General features: G+C 47.1%; 1 protein-coding gene across 2 annotated transcripts in view; it reads right to left on the bottom strand.

The window, feature by feature from the left end:
• The window catches only part of HIP1R (huntingtin interacting protein 1 related), a 65834-nt gene extending 47666 nt beyond the window's left edge, over positions 1 to 18168 (bottom strand). Inside the window, exon 1 of one of the 2 annotated variants that reach the window (XM_081842574.1) lies at positions 17991 to 18168. In XM_081842574.1, coding sequence (XP_081698700.1) covers positions 17991 to 18083 — 93 coding nt within the window. In that variant the 5' untranslated portion in view covers positions 18084 to 18168. Of the gene's footprint in view, positions 1 to 11219; positions 11413 to 17990 lie in introns of those variants that run through there. The other variant, XM_081842576.1, reaches the window with a different exon arrangement.
• Positions 18169 to 18575: the final 407 nt, after the last annotated feature.

Here is an 18575-nt window from a genome sequence, read left to right as displayed (position 1 = left end):
ATAGTCAAGGGTTGTTCTTGACTTACCATCTGCAGTTTGTCTGAGAACAAGCAAACAGGTTCAAGGTTCTTGTAGTGATATACAGTGGTGCCTCGCAAGACGAAAAGAATCCGTTCCGCGAGTCTCTTTGTCTTGCGGTTTTTTCGTCTTGCGAAGCTAGCCCATTAGCGGCTTAGCGCTATTAGCGGCTTAGCGGATCAGCTGTTAAGCGGCTTAGCGGATCAGCTGATAAGCGGGCTTAGCGGATCAGCTGTTAAGCAGCTTAGCAGCTTAGCGGATCAGCTGTTAAGTGGCTTAGTGGATCAGCTGATAAGCGGGCTTAGCGGATCAGCTGTTAAGCAGCTTAGCGGCTTAGCGGATCAGCTGATAAGCGGCTTAGCGGATCAGCTGATAAGCGGCTTAGCCGCTTAGAAAAAGGGGGAGAAAAGGAAATAAACCCCGCAGGAACTCAAGACATTTTCGTCTTGCGAAGCAAGCCCATAGGAAATTCGTTTTGCGAAGCACCTCCAAAATGGAAAACCCTTTCTTCTAGCAGGTTTTCCGTCTAGCGAGGCATTCGTCTTGCGGGGCACCACTGTACATCTTGTGGCACATTCTTCTAGCAAAGATTCAGGAGGCAAACCCTGTTTTTGACTTTCAGGTGCTCTTGAAGGCTGTTTTACACCAACAGGTCTTTGTAGCCATCTCATTTTTCATTTTTTAAATTAGCTAGTCACTTTATTGCCTGTATTGTTTTTAATTGTGTTTTATGTTTTAATGTTGCACACCACTCTACTTTATGGAATGGCAGTGCAAAAATACTTTTATAAACAAAAGGACACTCCCTGGTTGGAACACAACGCTACACCAGGGATAAGGATGGGGAAGAAATCTGATTCAGTTTGCAATGTAATGTGCAATCCAATGCAATTTGCATTTTCCAAAACAAATTCGAGAACCGGAGCACAACCATCCTTCAAAATTTTCAAACTTCAGCAAGGCCATTCCTCAGCCAAGCAATGTGTACAGAACTGCATATTACTGAGGTGAAGTGTGAAAAAAATGCATATACTTGTTTAAGAAGCATACAAAACTGCATTATATTGGGGAAATTTGCTCTGCAAAAATGTGATTTTAGGAGAAATTCACCTTAAAATGCTGATGAATACTTCTTTCTTTCGTTATAGCAAACTGATGTGGAAATGTGGAGAACTGAACTTCATATTGGAAAAATGAGGAAGTGAGAGAAGCCAAAACAGACAGGTTTGCCCTTCCTAGCAGGCATCATCATGGCTTTTTTCCTCCCAGCACAAGTGCAGAAAAGACGAAGTCCACTTTAGGTGTGTTCACAGCAAAGCATTAAAGTGTGAACTGGGTCATTAAGAAGGCAACACCTTAGGTATAGGCTGTGCAGAGACACAGCAGTAAACTTCCTCGCTGAGTGGGTAATTAAAAAAAACACCAACAACACTCCCAGCACAGAGACTAGATATACTAATGTAGATGCTTCTGTGGAAGGTCTTGCGGTTAGTGCATCTCAGCTGAGGGGAAGCAAGGCAACCTCTCTCTGCAGACACACACATGCATGATCCATCATGTTCTCTGCGTAATAAGCAGCATCTGGCAAGCATTTATATTGACCCCTTAAGCTATAGGAGTGAACAGTTTGAAGCTTGATTTAGCACCAAAGAAAAGAAAAACAGAACAGTCCACCACACCCACTAGTGGGGTGGTGGAGGAGGCCCTGCGCATCTTTCCAGACAGATTACAGCATCAGTTAAAACCCCACCACCATGTGGTGACTCAGTAAAAAGACTGGTGACTCAGTAAAAACCAGGCCCTCAGCCATTGCCAGGATAGATCATCGGCCCAGAACAAGGATCTTGAATGAATATGCTGTTTTCCCCCCCTTATGCTCTCATCATCAACTTTAAAATTGGGCCCCACATGCATCTCTACTTTCGTTCATGTGATTGTTCAAGCACACACACAAACTGCCTTGCGCATTATTTTCTTTGACCCTTCCCTTCTTCACATCTATCTGTCCAGACAACAAATATTCCTGGAGGAGTTTGATCTGCAGCTATTCTGTAGTAAATTTTGAAATTAAACTTACACCAGTGCTTTGCTTTAAAAAAAAAAAAGTAAACTTAAGATCTGTTAACAAACATGTCCTGCTTCAACAGCTAGGCCAGGATAGGCTCCCACAAAGTAAATATAAAAGTATCAAGAGCACCTCACCCCATAGACACCTACTAATATGAGGTAGTCATAGAGAAAACTGAAAATCCAGGACATTTTTAGCCTCTCTGTCCATCAGCAGGAGAATGACTGACACACACACACACACACACCCCCCGGGAGTGTGGCCTCTAAGAGGAAAACAAAGTTGCCAGACCCCTTTTACAATATGGTGTGATACTGAAAAGGCCTCGGTTTTGTGTTAAATTCCATTACAGTGGTACCTCGGGTTAAGTACTTAATTCGTTCCAGAGGTCTATACTTAACCTGAAACTGTTCTTAACCTGAAGCACCACTTTAGCTAATGGGGCCTCCTGCTGCCGCCGTGCCACCAGAGCATGATTTCTGTTCTCATCCTGAAGCAAAGTTCTTAACCTGAAGCACTATTTCTGTGTTAGTGGAGTCTGTAACCTGAAGCGTATGTAACCTGAAGCATATGTAACCTGAAGCATATGTAACCTGAGGTACCACTGTACATTGTTGAATAAGTGTGCCAGGAGCGTAACTAAGGTGGTTCAACTGCGACACAAATTGTGCACGGAGTATGCAAATACACTGATCGTTATTAAAGTTACGCTTTGTTTGCTGCTCAGTATCTTTAATGAGCAGGTTTCCATGACAGCTAGATCAGAGGCTCAGCAAGGGCAGCATGCAAGGCAGAGTAGCATTGTGCTTATTGTCCCTGCCATCTAACACAACCAAGCCTTTCCAGCCTTTGAAATACTATTGGGAGATGCGATGAAAATTGGAGGCATGCACCTCTGGATAGTAAGAGGTAGGGGTTGTTCATCTGCACAACATCTGAAAAGGAGCAACCTCAAATATGAAGACTTAGGATTATAGCAGCCTTAAAGTACCACAACTATTTCCAAACTGGCTCTGAATGCTAGGTCTCTCAGCCAGGGAGGAGTGGAAGGAATAGGGAAAGATATACAAAGAGCCCTGGTGGATTAGATCACAATTAAGCGCTTCTTCACGCAGAGGTAGTGGTGGCCACCAATCTAGATGGCTTTAAAGAATAATGGACACTGTTACAGCTATGGTTTTCTATTCTCCTTTTATTGATCTGTACATCTTTTTACAGCTGTATTTTCAAAAACCAATAAAAACATATATTATAAAAGAAGATTGGGCGAATTCAGGGCTATTGATGGCTAACAGCCAAGGTGGCTATGCTCTGCCTTCCGAGTTGGAGGCTGAACTGATTCTGAAAACCAGTTGCTCGAAATCACAGGAGGGGCAAGTGCTCTTATGCTTGAATCCTGCTTGCGGGTTTCCTACAGGCATCTGGTTGGCCACTGTGAGAACAGGATGTGGCAGGGACAATAAGCACAATGCTGGACTGGCCACTGGCCTGATCCAGCAGGCTCTCCTAGTGTAAGTTCAGCTAGCTCCATCCCTGTTTTCCGACCGGATGCTGCCTGGAAGCCCACAAGCGGGGCACAAAAGCCCTCTCCTGCTGTGGCTCCTTGGCAACTGGCCTTCCCTGGCATGCAGCCTCCAAAGACAAACAGAGCAGGCAATGCTTCCCTGCGTAGACGAATTGCTCGTTACAGCACCACAGGACACCCCAAAGCTCACAGTCCCCAGCTGAAGGCATACTAGGCAAAGCATTGCATAACAAGGCAAGTAGAACACACAGAAGGGGCACTTATATCCAACTAAACTCAAATAAAATCCAAATGAAGTGAGCCAACATGGTGCAGTGGAGGAGTGTTGGATTAGGACCTGGGAGGCCAGGGTTCAAACTGCCACTTAGACAAGCCATGAAGCTCACAGGGTGACTCTCTCTGTCTGTCTGTGTGTGTGTGTGTGTGCACCTAACGTACCTTTCACTGTTGTTGTGATAATACAATGCTGAGGGGAATAACTATGTACAGTCATACCTCAGGTTACAGACACTTCAGGTTGTGCAATTTCGGTTTGCACACTGCGCAGAACCCGGAAGTACCAGAGCTGATTACTTCCAGGTTTCAGCGCTTGCGTAGAAGTGCCGAATCGCGACCCACATGCGGCGCTGCGGGCTGCGAACGCTGCAGGTTGCAAACGTGCTTCCCGCAGGGATCACGTTCACAACCCGAGGGTCCACTGTATATAGCTCCTTGGAGGAGAGGTGGGATATAAATGTGAAATCAAAAAAAGTATTTGCTGGTGAATGTAAATATGACATCAAACCTAATGTGCATCTTAAATTTTCGCAACGTAATTTAGCCAAAAAAAGTGAGCATTAGATTCAAGTAAATATGGTAAATAGGATCTGGGCATTAACCTCCTCATTTGGATAACGATTTGTCCCTTCTTAAGCTTTGCATCAGTATCCAAGCTAACAGACACTTATTCCTCCATGAACACAATCCAGATGCTTGGCCGATTCTTTAGCAATGTGTTACCCAGGTCCAAGCATCTTGTGCCAGCCCCACTCTCCAGCTTCCGAGAAGCCAATGTGCCCGCCCACCCTGCTCTCCCAAGCCAACCCAGGGAAAGGAAGTGACTCAGAAACAGCTCGGAACCACAGTGGTGATGCAGTCACGAAGCAAGGATGTAATTGCTTTGTTTTCAAAACTAAACTGGTATTTCTGGTTCGCAGGTGGCAAACGCATTTAGCCTTCCTGATTGCAAATAAAAGAAAAGGATACTTCCTTCAACGTGACCTCATTTCCTTTCTGATCACCAACTCAAAGTTCAACAGAAAGAATGAGGGTGTAAATAAGTCTGTTTTGGCTTGCTGTTTTTAAAAATTTCCCGCAGTGCCATTCAAACTTTTCCAAGCAGATCCACACCATACCTTTAAAGCCTGGACAGCTCAGTTGGTTAGAGCACAGTGCTAATAATGCCAAGGTTGCAGGTTCAATCCCTGTCTGGGACAGCTGTATATTCCTGCATTGCAGGGGGTTGGACTAGATGATCCTCAGGGTCTCTTCCAACTCTACAATTCTATGATTCTATAATCCTGGGATCTGTCAGTTGCTAAGGGTGCTGGGAACTGTATCTGTGAGGTGGGAAACTATAGTTCCCATGATTCTTTGGCAGAAGTCATATCCTTTAAATGTTTCTGGGGTGTGCTTTAAATGTATGGTGTGGATGTGCCCAAAGCCAGACCAGGCCTCATCACAGCTATCAGTCAGCCTGAGCATCTACAAGCGAAGGAAGTTGCCTAATGCTAGTTCTGGACTCTTGTCCATCTAGTTGCCTGCTGTCCAATTCTCATGCAAGTTTCCCCAAGAGGGAAACTTTCTCAGAACTGGAAGTCCTTTTAGCTGGAGGCAGCAGGGACGGAACAGGGGACCTTTTGCGCGCAACGCCTGTCGTCAGCAGCTGAGCTGTAGCCCCAAACGCAGGAGGGGGAACGTGAGGCACTCCAGCTCTTGTTGAACTATAAGTTGGCTCAGCAGTCTTGCAAGGCTACCCACAAGAATTGGCAAGGCCATCCCTGGTGCTCCCTTTCATGAATATATCTGTTGAAGAGAAATCTGACTGTTGTAGTCCCCACTTTCATCAGCTTTATGGCTACTGGGGGGTGTATTAACTGGCCTGTTGATGTCTTTAAGGTTTCATTTTCTGGATGCATTTTAACTGAATCAACAATAATTGGTCATTACTGAACTGTTCATTTGGTGTTGTAAATTGTATTATAATTTTAATTGTGTGTATTGTGGTTATTGTGGCATTGTTTTGGTCTGTTATTTCATTGTAAACTGCTCCGAGTATAAACTTGGAGAAAATGTGGTAAATAAATTAGCAACAGCAGCTCCCACCAGCCCCTTTAGCCAGCATGGCTAATGGTCAGGGACATCTGGATCCCCACTTCTGGTTTAAAAAGTCAATTTGTGTCTCCCTGCCCCCCACAACACCCAGCCTTCCTGCCGTTAAAACAGATACAATTAAGACTGACTAGACCTGCAATTATGGAAAACCTAGTTGTGTGTGCACACTAAGCGACAGGCACAGGGGGTGAAGGAGAACCAATGAGCAGTGCTTAGCTCATAGATACCATTTCCAAATAACAAAACATTGCACAACGTTTGCAGACTAAGAAGCTTGCAAAGAGTACAGAGGTTAACTCACGTGCTGAGTTACATTCTTCAGCAGCTGCGAGTTCTAGTCTTCAGCAGGTTGTACTAGTTACAAGCACCGGAAACTGCCTCAAACTGAGTCAGACCATTAGTCCATTGGGGCCCAATACCGTCTGCTGTGACAGGCAGAGTCTCCAGGGTAACTCTGGCACACAGCAGCCACCCAATCTAGGCTGAATTCATAGTTTTTAAAATTATTATCATAACTTTTCTGCAGCTTTGCCATTCCAACACTAAACCAGCTAATGTAAAAACCACGAGAATCACAGATTTCAGTATGCATCAATGAAAGGCTATAGTCCTCGTGATCACAGTGGGAAGAACCAACAACAGAGATGAATAAGGGAGCAAAGAGGTTTGTTTTTAGCTTAGGCTTTCCAAATAATGCTGCTGGTGTGACAAAAATAATTGCTTGGGCCAGTTTTGGTTTGAATTGAAAGCTATGGAACCAGCCAGAGGACCTTCTCAGTAGTGGTACCCTCCCTGTGGAACGCCCTCGCACCAGATGTTGAGGAGATAAATAACTATACAACTTTTAGAAGTCATCTGAAGGCAACCCTTTATCAGGAAATTTTTAATGTTTGATGTTTTATTATGTTTTTATATGTGATGGAAGCCACCCAGAGTGGCGGGGAAAACCCAGCCAGGTGGGAAGCGTAGTATTAGTATTATTACAGATTATTATTAGTAGTAGAATTATTACAGACCCAACAGGTTCCCCCAAAATGGGTGCACCCACAGCAGTTACAGTAATTATTGAAAGGTTTTCGGTGGCCAACAAGAGGAAATGCAGCTTCAGTCTGTGCTTGGCCACCATTTCCTGTGCTTGCTGCAGCTCACCTCTGAATTTGGCATAAAGATACAAGGAGAGAGTTCCTCCACCTGTCTAGAATACACTCCTGTCATCAAAATGGCAGCTTTCAAATGGGAATAGGAAGTGAGAGCTGTCCCTCTCTACTCACTTGTATGCTGAAGTGGCAGCGTATCACAGAATGTCAGATTAGGAACGGGCTGACCAGGGTTCAAATCCCTGCTCAAGACGTGACACAAACTAGGTAATATTGTGCCAGACACTACCTCTCGGCCTAACCTACCCCACGGGGTTGTTGGGAGAGGAGGATGAAATGTACACCACCTTGAGCTTGGAAAAAGGTAGGAAATACAGTGGTGCCTCGCAAGACGAAATTAATCTGTTCCGCGAGTCTCTTCGCCTTGCGGTTTTTTCGTCTTGCGAAGCACGGCTATTAGCGGCTTAGCGGCTTTTAACGGCTTAGCGGCTTTAAGAAAAAGGAAACAAACTCGCAAGAACTCGCAAGACATTTTCGTCTTGCGAAGCAAGCCCATAGGGAAATTCGTCTTGCGAAGCACCTCAAAAAACAGAAAACTCTTTCGTCTAGCGAGGCATTCGTCTTGCGGGGCACCACCGTAAATGGAATGAGAATAAAAGGGGCCGCATACCAAAACAATGGATTAAACATGTTTCTGTGCGGCTGACCACAGCAAAGACTTGTGGGGGTGTTCTTAAGAATTTAAACTAGGACTTTGTGCTATATGCAAACTTACCTATTTTGGAAAGATTTCCGTTTTCTTTTGGAGCAGAAAAAATGGTTTCTATTTACAACATTTTAAAAATCTAAACTTTTACAAGGGTGAAAATGGAATGATTCAGTCATGGACTTGGAAATGAGTATTTGTCAGGGACCCAATGAACCCCTTTTGTTCACAAGATACACTGGTGGTGGCTAGACCTCGTCCCCTCAAATTTGCCTGTAACTTGTGCTCCACCTCTGATGTTGCCTCCAGGTTCTCCTCGCTCTGAAAGTAAGAGACCGGCAACCTGTCCCTGTTCCATGGTAGATATTTTGCTAGCCATGGAGGATGAGCTCACAGGTAAGGGATCTTACATGTCAACCCTACTAGCCAAAGCAGCCTACTAGTTCAGTCATTAGTTTTCTCCACACTTCTTTTGCCCCTGGAATGAGGGGAAGCAGGCAGGAGCTGCTGCAGCACTCATAGGGACAAATCTGCTCCTGGGATTCCCAGTGCTATCCCTTGCATGTTCTGTTTTACATAATTTGCTTAATTTATATCCTGCTCCACCTCAAAAGCTCCACTGCATTTTAAAATTGTACATTTTGCCGGGGAGGCCAAGCTCAGCAGCAGGGTGCATGCTTTGCATACAAAAGACCCAGGTGCAACCTCTGGCATCTCTAAATATGGCTGGGAAAGATTCTCCTCTAATGCCCTAGAGAGAGGGGGGGTCAAATCTATCACTCTTCTGATGTCATAAAGGCATCAAATGACTATCCTGTCCACCTGTCCAAGGTGGCCCAAGGAGAGTGAGAAGGACTGACCTCTCTGCCCATAAGATGACGATGAGCAGAGAGTTCAATCCTGCTTTCTGCTCAGTTTACCCAAATCAAGCAGGATTGAAATACCTGTGTGTTGGCTGGTGCACAGGGTGCTGTTGTTGTTGTACATTTATTTATACTCAAGCTTTTTCTTTGATAGTGACTCAATGTGGCTTATGGATAAAAGTCCATCAGGAAGCCACCATTCATTTTAATAGACCTTTTCCAGGAAAGCTTCCAGCCAGATTGTGCCTGAAGCTTATAAACTGCCGATTACTCTTACGTCCATAAAATCCATACAACATCTTTTAATATGTTGCTGGGACAAAAACAGCTGAGATTTCCTCATCTCCAGCCAGGGTTATGAACTGCAATAGCAGTCAGGTCAGTGGGAGGGCAGGGATTTGCCCGAATTGTGCTTTGGACGTGTGGCAAGCAAACAAACCGCCATCTCAGCATTCTTTGCTGCCAGGGCTGCTGTTTCTGTAACCTTCAGAGGGCTTTCTCTGCTGGGAGAGATTCCACTTCTTTTCTCCCTTCTTAGCACACTGCCATAAAACTTTCTAATCCCTTCTCCGCAAACACTTGAGGCATGTTTGTAGTAGCAGATAAACTGGGTTGGGATGAAAGAGATTGTCCACTGTATTACGACTCCTAAATCTTCTCCTCAGTTCAGAACGGGAGGGGGACAGGCAGACAAGGCAGGGTAGTTATTCACAGGGAGACAAGGACCGTATACATCCACGCAGGGTGGGGCAAATCTCTCCATTTAGATTTCTCTAAGTTTCTTATGTTTCCTGTGTTGAGGTTCAGTTCTCCACATTTTCACATCAGTTTGAAAACATACATATTTTTAAATCCTCAGGAGAAATTTGCTGATGGATTTTCATAACATACAAGTTTTGGTATGCCTTTTCTCCTAATATAATGCATACGTGTATGTTATTTTCAGTGATATATGTTTGTTGGTGCAAACTGTGTCCTAGTACAGTGGTACCTTGGGTTAAGAACTTAATTCGTTCTGGAGGTCCATTCTTAACCTGAAACTGTTCTTAACCCGAGGTACCACTTTAGCTAATGGGGCCTCCCGCTGCCATTGTGCCGCCACCATGCAACTTCTGTTCTCATCCTGAAGCAAAGTTCTTAACCAGAGGTATTATTTCTGGGTTAGCGGAGTCTGTAACCTAAAGTGTCTGTAACCTGAGATACCACTGTATATGCATTTTGGTACACATTCCTTGGGTGCAGAACAGCACTGAAAAATTCAGAGAAGAGCAGATTTTGAAAGGTGCCTGCATTTCAGCTCCTGTATTGTTCTGAAAACAGCATATAAGGTAGGTTCACGTTTAAATGAGAAGTGAATCAAATCCCCCTTCCCTACTTCCAAGTGAATAGGTATTTAAGGAAACAGTTACCAATCGGCAACACATATCCCCCTCTGCCCACTGCTTCCATTACTCAAATCTAGCAACTACCTTGGACTTCAGTTAATAAACCCCACAGGCAGAAGATCTTCCCAGAGAAACCCAAATCTTCCACACTCACAAGGGTATTTTAAAATGCTAATTGTAACAGATGAATAAATCCAGATTTGCTCAGCAGGGATGGATTCGTTTTAAGAAGCAATTAAGCACAGAATATGTGACCCTCGTGCCCCCCCCCCGCAGGCCGTTATTGCCCCAATTCCCCCAGCTTCCTTACAGCCTATAAGCATTCAGCTTCTTCATCTCTCTGCTGCTCCCTGGTCAGCAACTACAGGGACTCAGTAGCAGAAAACACATTTTGAACGTGGAAAGTTCTAGGTCACGCCAGCTCAAGCCGATTTGCTCGCGAGAGGGCTGAGAAAGGTGCCTCTGTGGTTGAGATCTTGCAGAACTCCTGGACGTGGGGGGTCATCAGTACTGGGCTAGCAAGACGGACCAGTTGTCTGTCTTGATAGCTGCCTTGACGGCCGTGTGTGCTTATTCTCAGAGAACCACTTCGACAATGGAATTGGGCTGAAAGACCAAGGCCTCATCTCCCAATTTCCATAGGGGCACCCTCTCAGGTGGCTGTTGCCACAGATGCCACTATATTGGCAACCCACTTTTGCCTCTCAGGTATCAACAAAGGGGTGAGGTGGTGGGCCACATCTAGAACAGGTGACTTCAGTTGCCGAACAATTCTATATTTTTTTTAATCCATCTTTTTCCTGGCCTTACAGGCACGCCATATTCCTTCGTTTTCTCTATCCCTATCCCTTCCATCTCTATCCCTATCCCTTCCATCTCTATCCCTATCCCTTCCATCTCTAGGCCCCATGCAAGGTTTTCACCCTGCCAAATGAATGCTCTGCTTCCTTTGCAGCAGCTGCACTGATTTTAATCTTCCTGTCAAAATAATCCTCCTTAAATGTTTGTTTGTAAAGATTTCGTGACATGATGGCAATTTACTCAGTGACTAAATGGGGCTCAAAGGTGGCAGAAAAAAGCAGCACATTTTAAACTTTAAATATCTACTGTTATCACCAGAGGCTGTAAGCATAGGTCAGCAAAATAACCCCCTCATTTTCTTCACTCTGATCTTCTCCTCTTACCTTTGTTCCTGTGTATACGCTCATCTTCCGCTCTTTGTTTCCTAGGATCCTGGTGTCTGATGGCCCTCCTCCTTTTGTCCTTCTCTGACATCAGAGCAGGTCAGCAAATCATTACCAGGACTCCATCACCACCCAGAACCATAATGCAGCTTCAACAGACAACCTCCGTGACACCCAGAACTACCACTCTGTAAGCTATAGGGCTGTGGACAATTTGCCTATTTTAATAACTTGCATCATTTGCATATCATTTGCACAGACAGGCCAATCAACAGCGGCTTGAGATCAGCCATATCTCACAATCCACACCCTTGAGTTCCAATGTAGAGAGTCCATGTGGGAACAGGGTTCAATTTCTCACTCAGCCATGAAGCTAACTTGGGAACCTTAAGCCAATGACTGGCCTGTTTTGTAAAAAGGTATATACATATAAAAAAAGGTTTGTACACAGCACCAAACTATGTTTTTGCAAACCGTGGCTTAGCATTAAGTGAGAACCTAACCCAGCTGGTTTGCAAACCTCAGTTAACCAGAGTTTAGAGGTACGAACCTGAACCTCCTATATAAATAACTGTCACCACCCAAAAGCAGCCGAGCCATGGCTGAAGAGTGGATCTTCTTGGCTTGTGTCTGCTTTAATGGGGGAAGGGTTAATGAAATGAGGTTTAAGTGACTGACTGCCAGGAATCCCAGGTTTAACAAATGTTTATTAACTATGGTTAGCATTAAACATGGCTTAGTGTTCTGTGGAAACTAGGCCCGTCTCTCTCGACCTACCCTACCTCACAGGGTTGTTGCAAAGATCCTAAGGGCATAGAAAGAACTAATTAGGTTCCCTTGAACTCACTGAGGAAAAGGTAGACTGTAAAAGCAATAAATAACTGAGTAAGAGTTGATTTTTTGCCCAGAGGTTTATGCATGAAATATAAATTGTTCTCATCTCCTAAAAAGAGGGCAGCCAATTTGTTACAAAGAAAGCAGCTAATTAAAAAAAAGTGTATGTAAATTGATTTTTTTAAAAATGCAAAACACCTGTGCCACCCAACTGTTCAAAGCAAGGCTATAGGGCTCAATAAGTACACCGCTTAACTGGGCCCCAATGACAGAACCTTTGACGAACTCTTCACCTCTCCAGTCTTGGAGAATGCCAAACTGGAATCAAGACCAGACGAACTAGGAAGCAAAATAATAATAATAATAATAATAATTTATTATTTATACCCCGCCCATCTGGCTGGGCCTCCCCAGCCACTCTGGGCGGCTTCCAAAAGAATATTAAAATACTATGATACATCAAACATTAAAAGCATCCCTAAACAGGGCTGCCTTCAGATGTCTTCTAAAAGTCTGGTAGTTGTTGTTCTCTTTGACATCTGGTGGGAGGGCATTCCACAGGGAGGGCGCCACTACCGAGAAGGCCCTCTGCCTGGTTCCCTGTAACTTGACTTCTCGCAGTGAGGGAACCGCCAGAAGGCCCTCGGTGCTGGACCTCAGTGTCCGGGTAGAACGATGGGGGTGGAGACGCTCCTTCAGGTATATTGGACCGAGGCCGTTTAGGGCTTTAAAGGTCAGCACCAACACTTTGAATTGTGCTCGGAAACGTACTGGGAGCCAATGTAGGTCTTTCAAGACCGGTGTTATATGGTCTCGGCGGCCGCTCCCTGTCACCAGTCTGGCTGCTGCGTTCTGGATTAGTTGTAGTTTCCGGGTCACCTTCAAAGGTAGCCCCACGTAGAGTGCATTGCAGTAGTCCAAGCGGGAGATAACCAGAGCATGCACCACTCTGGCGAGGCAGTCCACAGGCAGATAGGGTCTCAGCCTGCGTACCAGATGGAGCTGGTACACAGCTGCCCTGGACACGGATTTAACTTGTGCCTCCATGGACAGCTGTGAGTCCAAAATGACTCCCAGGCTGCACACCTGGTCCTTCAGGGGCACAGGTACCGCATTCAGGACCAGGGAGTCCTCCACACCTGCCCGCCTCCTGTCCCCCAGAAACAGTACTTCTGTCTTGTCAGGATTCAATCTCAATCTGTTAGCCGCCATCCATCCTCCAACCGCCTCCAGACACTCACACAGGACTGTCACCGCCTTCACTGGTTCTGATTTGAAAGAGAGGTAGAGCTGGGTATCATCCGCATACTGATGAACACCCAGCCCAATGATCATCTCCCCCTGTTGTTCGAGTGATCATCTCCCCCTGATGATCTCTCCCAGCGGCTGCATGTAGATGTTGAAAAGCATGGGGGAGAGGACAGAACCCTGAGGCACCCCACAAGTGAGAGCCCAGGGGTCTGAACACTCATCCCCCACCACCACTTTCTGAACACGGCCCAGGAGGAAGGAGCGGAACCACTGTATGACAGTGCCCCCAGCTCCCAGCCCCTCAAGACGGTCCAGAAGGATGTTATGGTCGATGGTATCAAACGCCGCTGAGAGATCCAGCAGAACCAGGAAACAGCTCTCACCTTTGTCCCTGGCCCCCCGGAGATCATCAACCAGTGCGACCAAGGCAGTTTCAGTCCCATGATGAGGCCTGAATCCCGACTGGAAGGGATCCAAATGGTCCGCTTCTTCCAGGCGTGCCTGGAGTTGTTCAGCAACCACTCGCTCAATCACCTTGCCCAAGAATGGAAGATTTGAGACTGGGCGATAGTTGGCCATCGTGGCCGCATCTAAAGATGGTTTTTTAAGAAGTGGTTTGATAACCGCCTCTTTCAGTGGGTCTGGGAAGGCTCCCTCACGGAGGGAAGCATTCACCACCCCACGAAGCCCATCACCCAGTCCTTCCCGGCTAGCTTTTATAAGCCAGGATGGGCAAGGATCAAGGAGACAGGTGGTTGGTTTCACTCGTCCAAGCAGCCTGTCCACATCCTCGGTGGTAACAGATTGGAATTGATCCCATGCAATTTGACTAGACAGGACTCTAGCACTCTCCCGCCCCGGCCCTGCTCCCACGGTGGCATCTACCTCTTCCCGAATCTGAGCGACTTTATCTGCAAAAAACTTTGCAAAATCATTGCAGGAGATCATGTGGCCCGTACTGGGCCCCGATGTAGCAGGTGGTTCCGCTAAATTGCGGACCACCTGAAAAAGTCTCCTGCTGCTGTTTTCTGCAGATGCAATAGAGGCGGCGAAGAAAGTTTTCTTCGCCGTCGCTACCGCCACTTGGTAGGCTCGACATTGAGCTCTAACCTGTGTCCGGTCAGCTTCAGAATGAGTTATCCGCCACCGGCGCTCTAGCCGTCTCAACGATTGTTTCATTGCCCTCAGATCCGTGGAAAACCACGGGGCTCTCCGGGCTCCATGCAATCGGAGAGGGCGCTTCGGAGCCAAACAGTCAATAGCCCTGGTTAACTCCACATTCCAGCGGGCCACCAGTGTTCATTTTTGACAACTAAAGATGGGAGTTTCAAGGAAGACACCCCCCCCCGACACACACACTTCCTGACATTTGCCCACAAACACTCTCACTATTTCTCCTCGAGGCTCAGAAACACACACTGAATCCCTGACACACAGACAGGCACAGAGTCAACATAGGCTGTTCACTGAGTACCTATGGTGTACAGGTGCGCTGCAGTGAAAAATTGCTGGGCTGTCAAAGCACCCTCCCTCTCCTTCTAAGGGAGGATTTTCCAAGATACCTTGAGGCAATAAACACAGCGTATTTCACACCCAAAAAGCACTGGTTTTCCCTGCCTGGAAATGGACATAAATGACCTTCCTCGAAAGTCAGTGGCTGTAAGTTTAAGAAGAGACATTGGAGCATCACAGAAAGCTTCAGAATGGCTCTGGAGACCCTATAACCCTCCAGACTTTGTTGGATTCCGGCCCCCATCAGCCCCTGCCAGGCCCAGCAGGGCCAATATAGCAAGGAATGATGGGAGTTGCTTCCAACAGTTTCTAAGGAGGAAATAAAAGTGTTTAGATTCTGCTGTGATAAAAGGTGAGGCAGAGCTCAGCCTTTGCTTTCTGCACCCTCAAAACTGCTGCCAGTGCCAGATGCATGTCCTGCTGGCAGGGTTGAAGCAATGGTCCATTTCTGTATATGGAACTGAGAGTGCAAAACGGGGAGAGAGAAAAGGGTCGCCATCTTGCCTGGTGCCATGAGCCTGTTGCTTTGAGATGCGTGCCATCTGCCTCAGAGGGGCCCTCCTTCATTCTATGTGTTTGTGGAAAGGCTGTCTTTGGTGAAGGCAAGGGACTCTGCACATGTTCAGAGGCACTCCACTTCACTGTACCTTATTTCACACCTGTTTCCTTAAAGCTGGGGCATGGCGAAAGATCTAGGCCAGCAGAAAAGGCTCCAGATTGGGGAAGCAGGTTCATTGTGGCATGGTAATATGGAAAAGATATGGCATGTTGGAAGCTTTTGTGGAATACGGGTCATTTTATCAGGTTCCTGCACAGGTTGCACAAACTTCTGCCTCAATATATACGTTCCTCTTCAAGACTGCACAGGTAACTAACAAAACATTGATTTGTTTGTTTTCAGAAAAACTAAGCAACTTCTGCCTATGATAGAAACATGACCAGATGTTTGTCTCTAGGAAAAGCCACACACCAAAAAGTGTACACAGGATAATCTACACAGAATCAGCCCTACAAACCCTGAAACAATAGACAAATTCTTATTACCCAAACCATATATAAATCCATATTGTTTATCCCAGTGGTATATATGTAAGAACATACACACGTCCACAGATACATGCAAAATTCAATTACAGGGTAGAAGAGAGATTGTGTACATCCCTGATCTACACATGCATAGAACATCAAAAAGGCCATACAGGGCAATACGGGCAACGAAGGAAGCCATGGGAATCTCACACAGACAGGGATTCAGGCCCCAGACATTATTTTCATTGTCAGGCTCTGTCGGAAGAAACACCAGCATTTCTGAGCATCTGCAGAGTGCCTTGTTTCCCCCCTCACCACCACTGAAACAAACACTAGTCACATACCCAGTCAGAATCAGGGGAAAGGAATTCCGGTTCACAGGGTGTGGCTTGTAGGAACCCCAGAACCTCCTCTAAAGTTGAGAAGCTACACCCCAGCCTCAAACATGATAGCCCAGGAATGTCAAAGAGAAATGTACAGGCTGAATCTATTAGCAATATCCCCAGACACACCCAAAAACAGGCCAGGCCAGAGGCAAAGTACTACAAATGGATGGAAAGTCAAAGTCACAACTCAAGTTTGTGTTTGTTCCACTCACCATCCCCCTTTAAAAAAGAAAAGTGTCATTCTTGGAAATTATAAATCTAGCCTCCCACCTCAAACCATCAGGGTTGAATGTCCTGGACGATACACACACAGATAAGACAAACACAGAACACATTGCTGCACAAGGGGACACCCCAATCCTCAGCAGAGGAAGACACACACCAGTGCTTTTCTGCCACAAGAGAGACTTAATCTCCGGGTTGTGGGTTCAAGCCCCACATTGGGCAAAAGACTCCTGCATCACAACGGGTTGGACTAGAATAAGATGACCCTTGTGGCTCCTTCCAACTCCATGGTTTGATGACTGAACTATTCTATGTTTCAAAAAGCAGGCCGCTGAGGGGCATGGAGACTGCAGGTGGGCTGAGGTGGATGACAATCACAAACCTACATTTGGGGGTCATGATAGACAGTCTCCCGCTCCCTCTCCGAAACTCCTGTCTGCAAGTATCACTCAATCCCCAATACATTCTTTAGAGAGCACCCTTTATTCAGCCTTATGTATACCCAAAACACATGCTGTTCCAACCAATACCTCCTCACACTATTTTTTAAACGTGTGCATTTGTTAATTTTTAAGTTTCAAAAACTCACAGTCATGCAGAACAACAATGAATGCCCCTCAATTTTTATTTTGCCTCCTCAGAAGCATTTTCCCTTTGCAACATCAAAGACATGCGAAAATTGCTCTCCTTTCTCCTCCTTGTGACCAAGAGGGCTACAACATTATTATGATTAATTATAACCGTATGTTTCAATGAATAGCCTCTCAATTTTCCTTTTGCCACCTCAGAAGAAAAAAATAATTTTCTTGCCCTCCTCCCAGGATGTGGGAGAGTTCTTTCTCTTTCCACTCCCTACCACGAGGACTGCAACCTTAATATTAATAATTTTAAATGAAATCTGGGATTCCGGCTATTCTTAGGATTACCTCCCTGCTCCCCTCCTTCTCTCTCACCTAGTTCTGATCAAGGTGATTTCCCCCCCCCCGCCCGCTCTGCCTTTCTCCTGCCCCCTCCCTTCCCAGCTTCTGTGCATGTTTCAAATCCTGTGCATAGTCGTAGCAAATCGACCTCAAATCCTACACAGAGACACCCCCCCCCCGCAGTGCACGGATCTTCTCCATTCTCCCCCCACCGGGTGCATTCAATATTTGAGAAGCAGGGGTGTTTCCTATTGGCAAGACTCCCCCCCCCCCGCTAAGGAAGAAGTCGTGTGTGTCAAGCTAAAGGATTCATTTCACTGGGTGGCGGCGGGAGGGGGGCAGCCCAGCAGGAAGAAGGACGGATCCTGCACAGGGTCAAGTGGGGGAGGGGGGGGGGAGAGAGAGAGAGATGCATGCAACGGGGGGGGTGTCTCTCTTCTCGCCCCCCACTAAAATAACATGCACGCGCCGTCTCCTTCACACAAACACCCACTCTGCACCCCGTTTTCGATGCCACCTCCAGGTCTGCCATGCAGTTCCACCCCCAGGACGCAAACACGCCCCCCACCCGGCCACCCCCCCCAAAAAAACCCCAGCCCCAGGAAATCCCTTGCCTGGTTCTTGTCGAACTGCTCCCTCTCCGCCTCCAGGCTGTGCCCCCCTCGGCGGCTCAGCACCCGCGCCGGCACGTTCTTGATGGTGTTCATGGTGCCCGGCGGCAGGAAGCCTCCTGGGCCCGGGCTGGCAGCAGCTGCTCTCGGCGGCCCCGCTCCCTTCCTCGCTCGCTTCGCCCGCCAGACCAGCAGCAGCAACAACTCCGGCTCGGCCTGCGAGACTCGGCCGGATTATTCCCGGGCTCGGGAATGCCAAGGCGCGCTCGCACCAGGGCGCCCCCTGCTGGCCTGACGGAGAACTGCTGCTCCGCCTCTTCCCTCCTCCCTCCTCGAGGCGCTCCTTCTGGCCCGAGAGCAGCGGCCGGCCATTCACAAGGCGAAGCGGGCCACGCCCCCGGGCCGAGCGGCAGCCAACCCGCGCCCTCGCCTCCCTGCCGAGCCCCGCCCCCCGGGCTGCGCGGCGGGCAGGAGGCGCCTCCTTGCAAAAGGCTCGCCTGGCGCAGCGGCGGCGGCGGCGCCTCCTCGGAAGCTGCCTCATGGCGAAGGAAGCCGGACAAACCTGGCGCGCAGGTTTCTTCCTGGAGG

The sequence above is a fragment of the Podarcis erhardii genome (genome assembly GCF_964252035.2).
Source record: "Podarcis erhardii genome assembly, chromosome: 15".
In the NCBI taxonomy this organism is placed as follows: Eukaryota; Metazoa; Chordata; class Lepidosauria; order Squamata; family Lacertidae; genus Podarcis; species Podarcis erhardii.
This window is presented reverse-complemented; position numbering and strand designations above follow the sequence as displayed.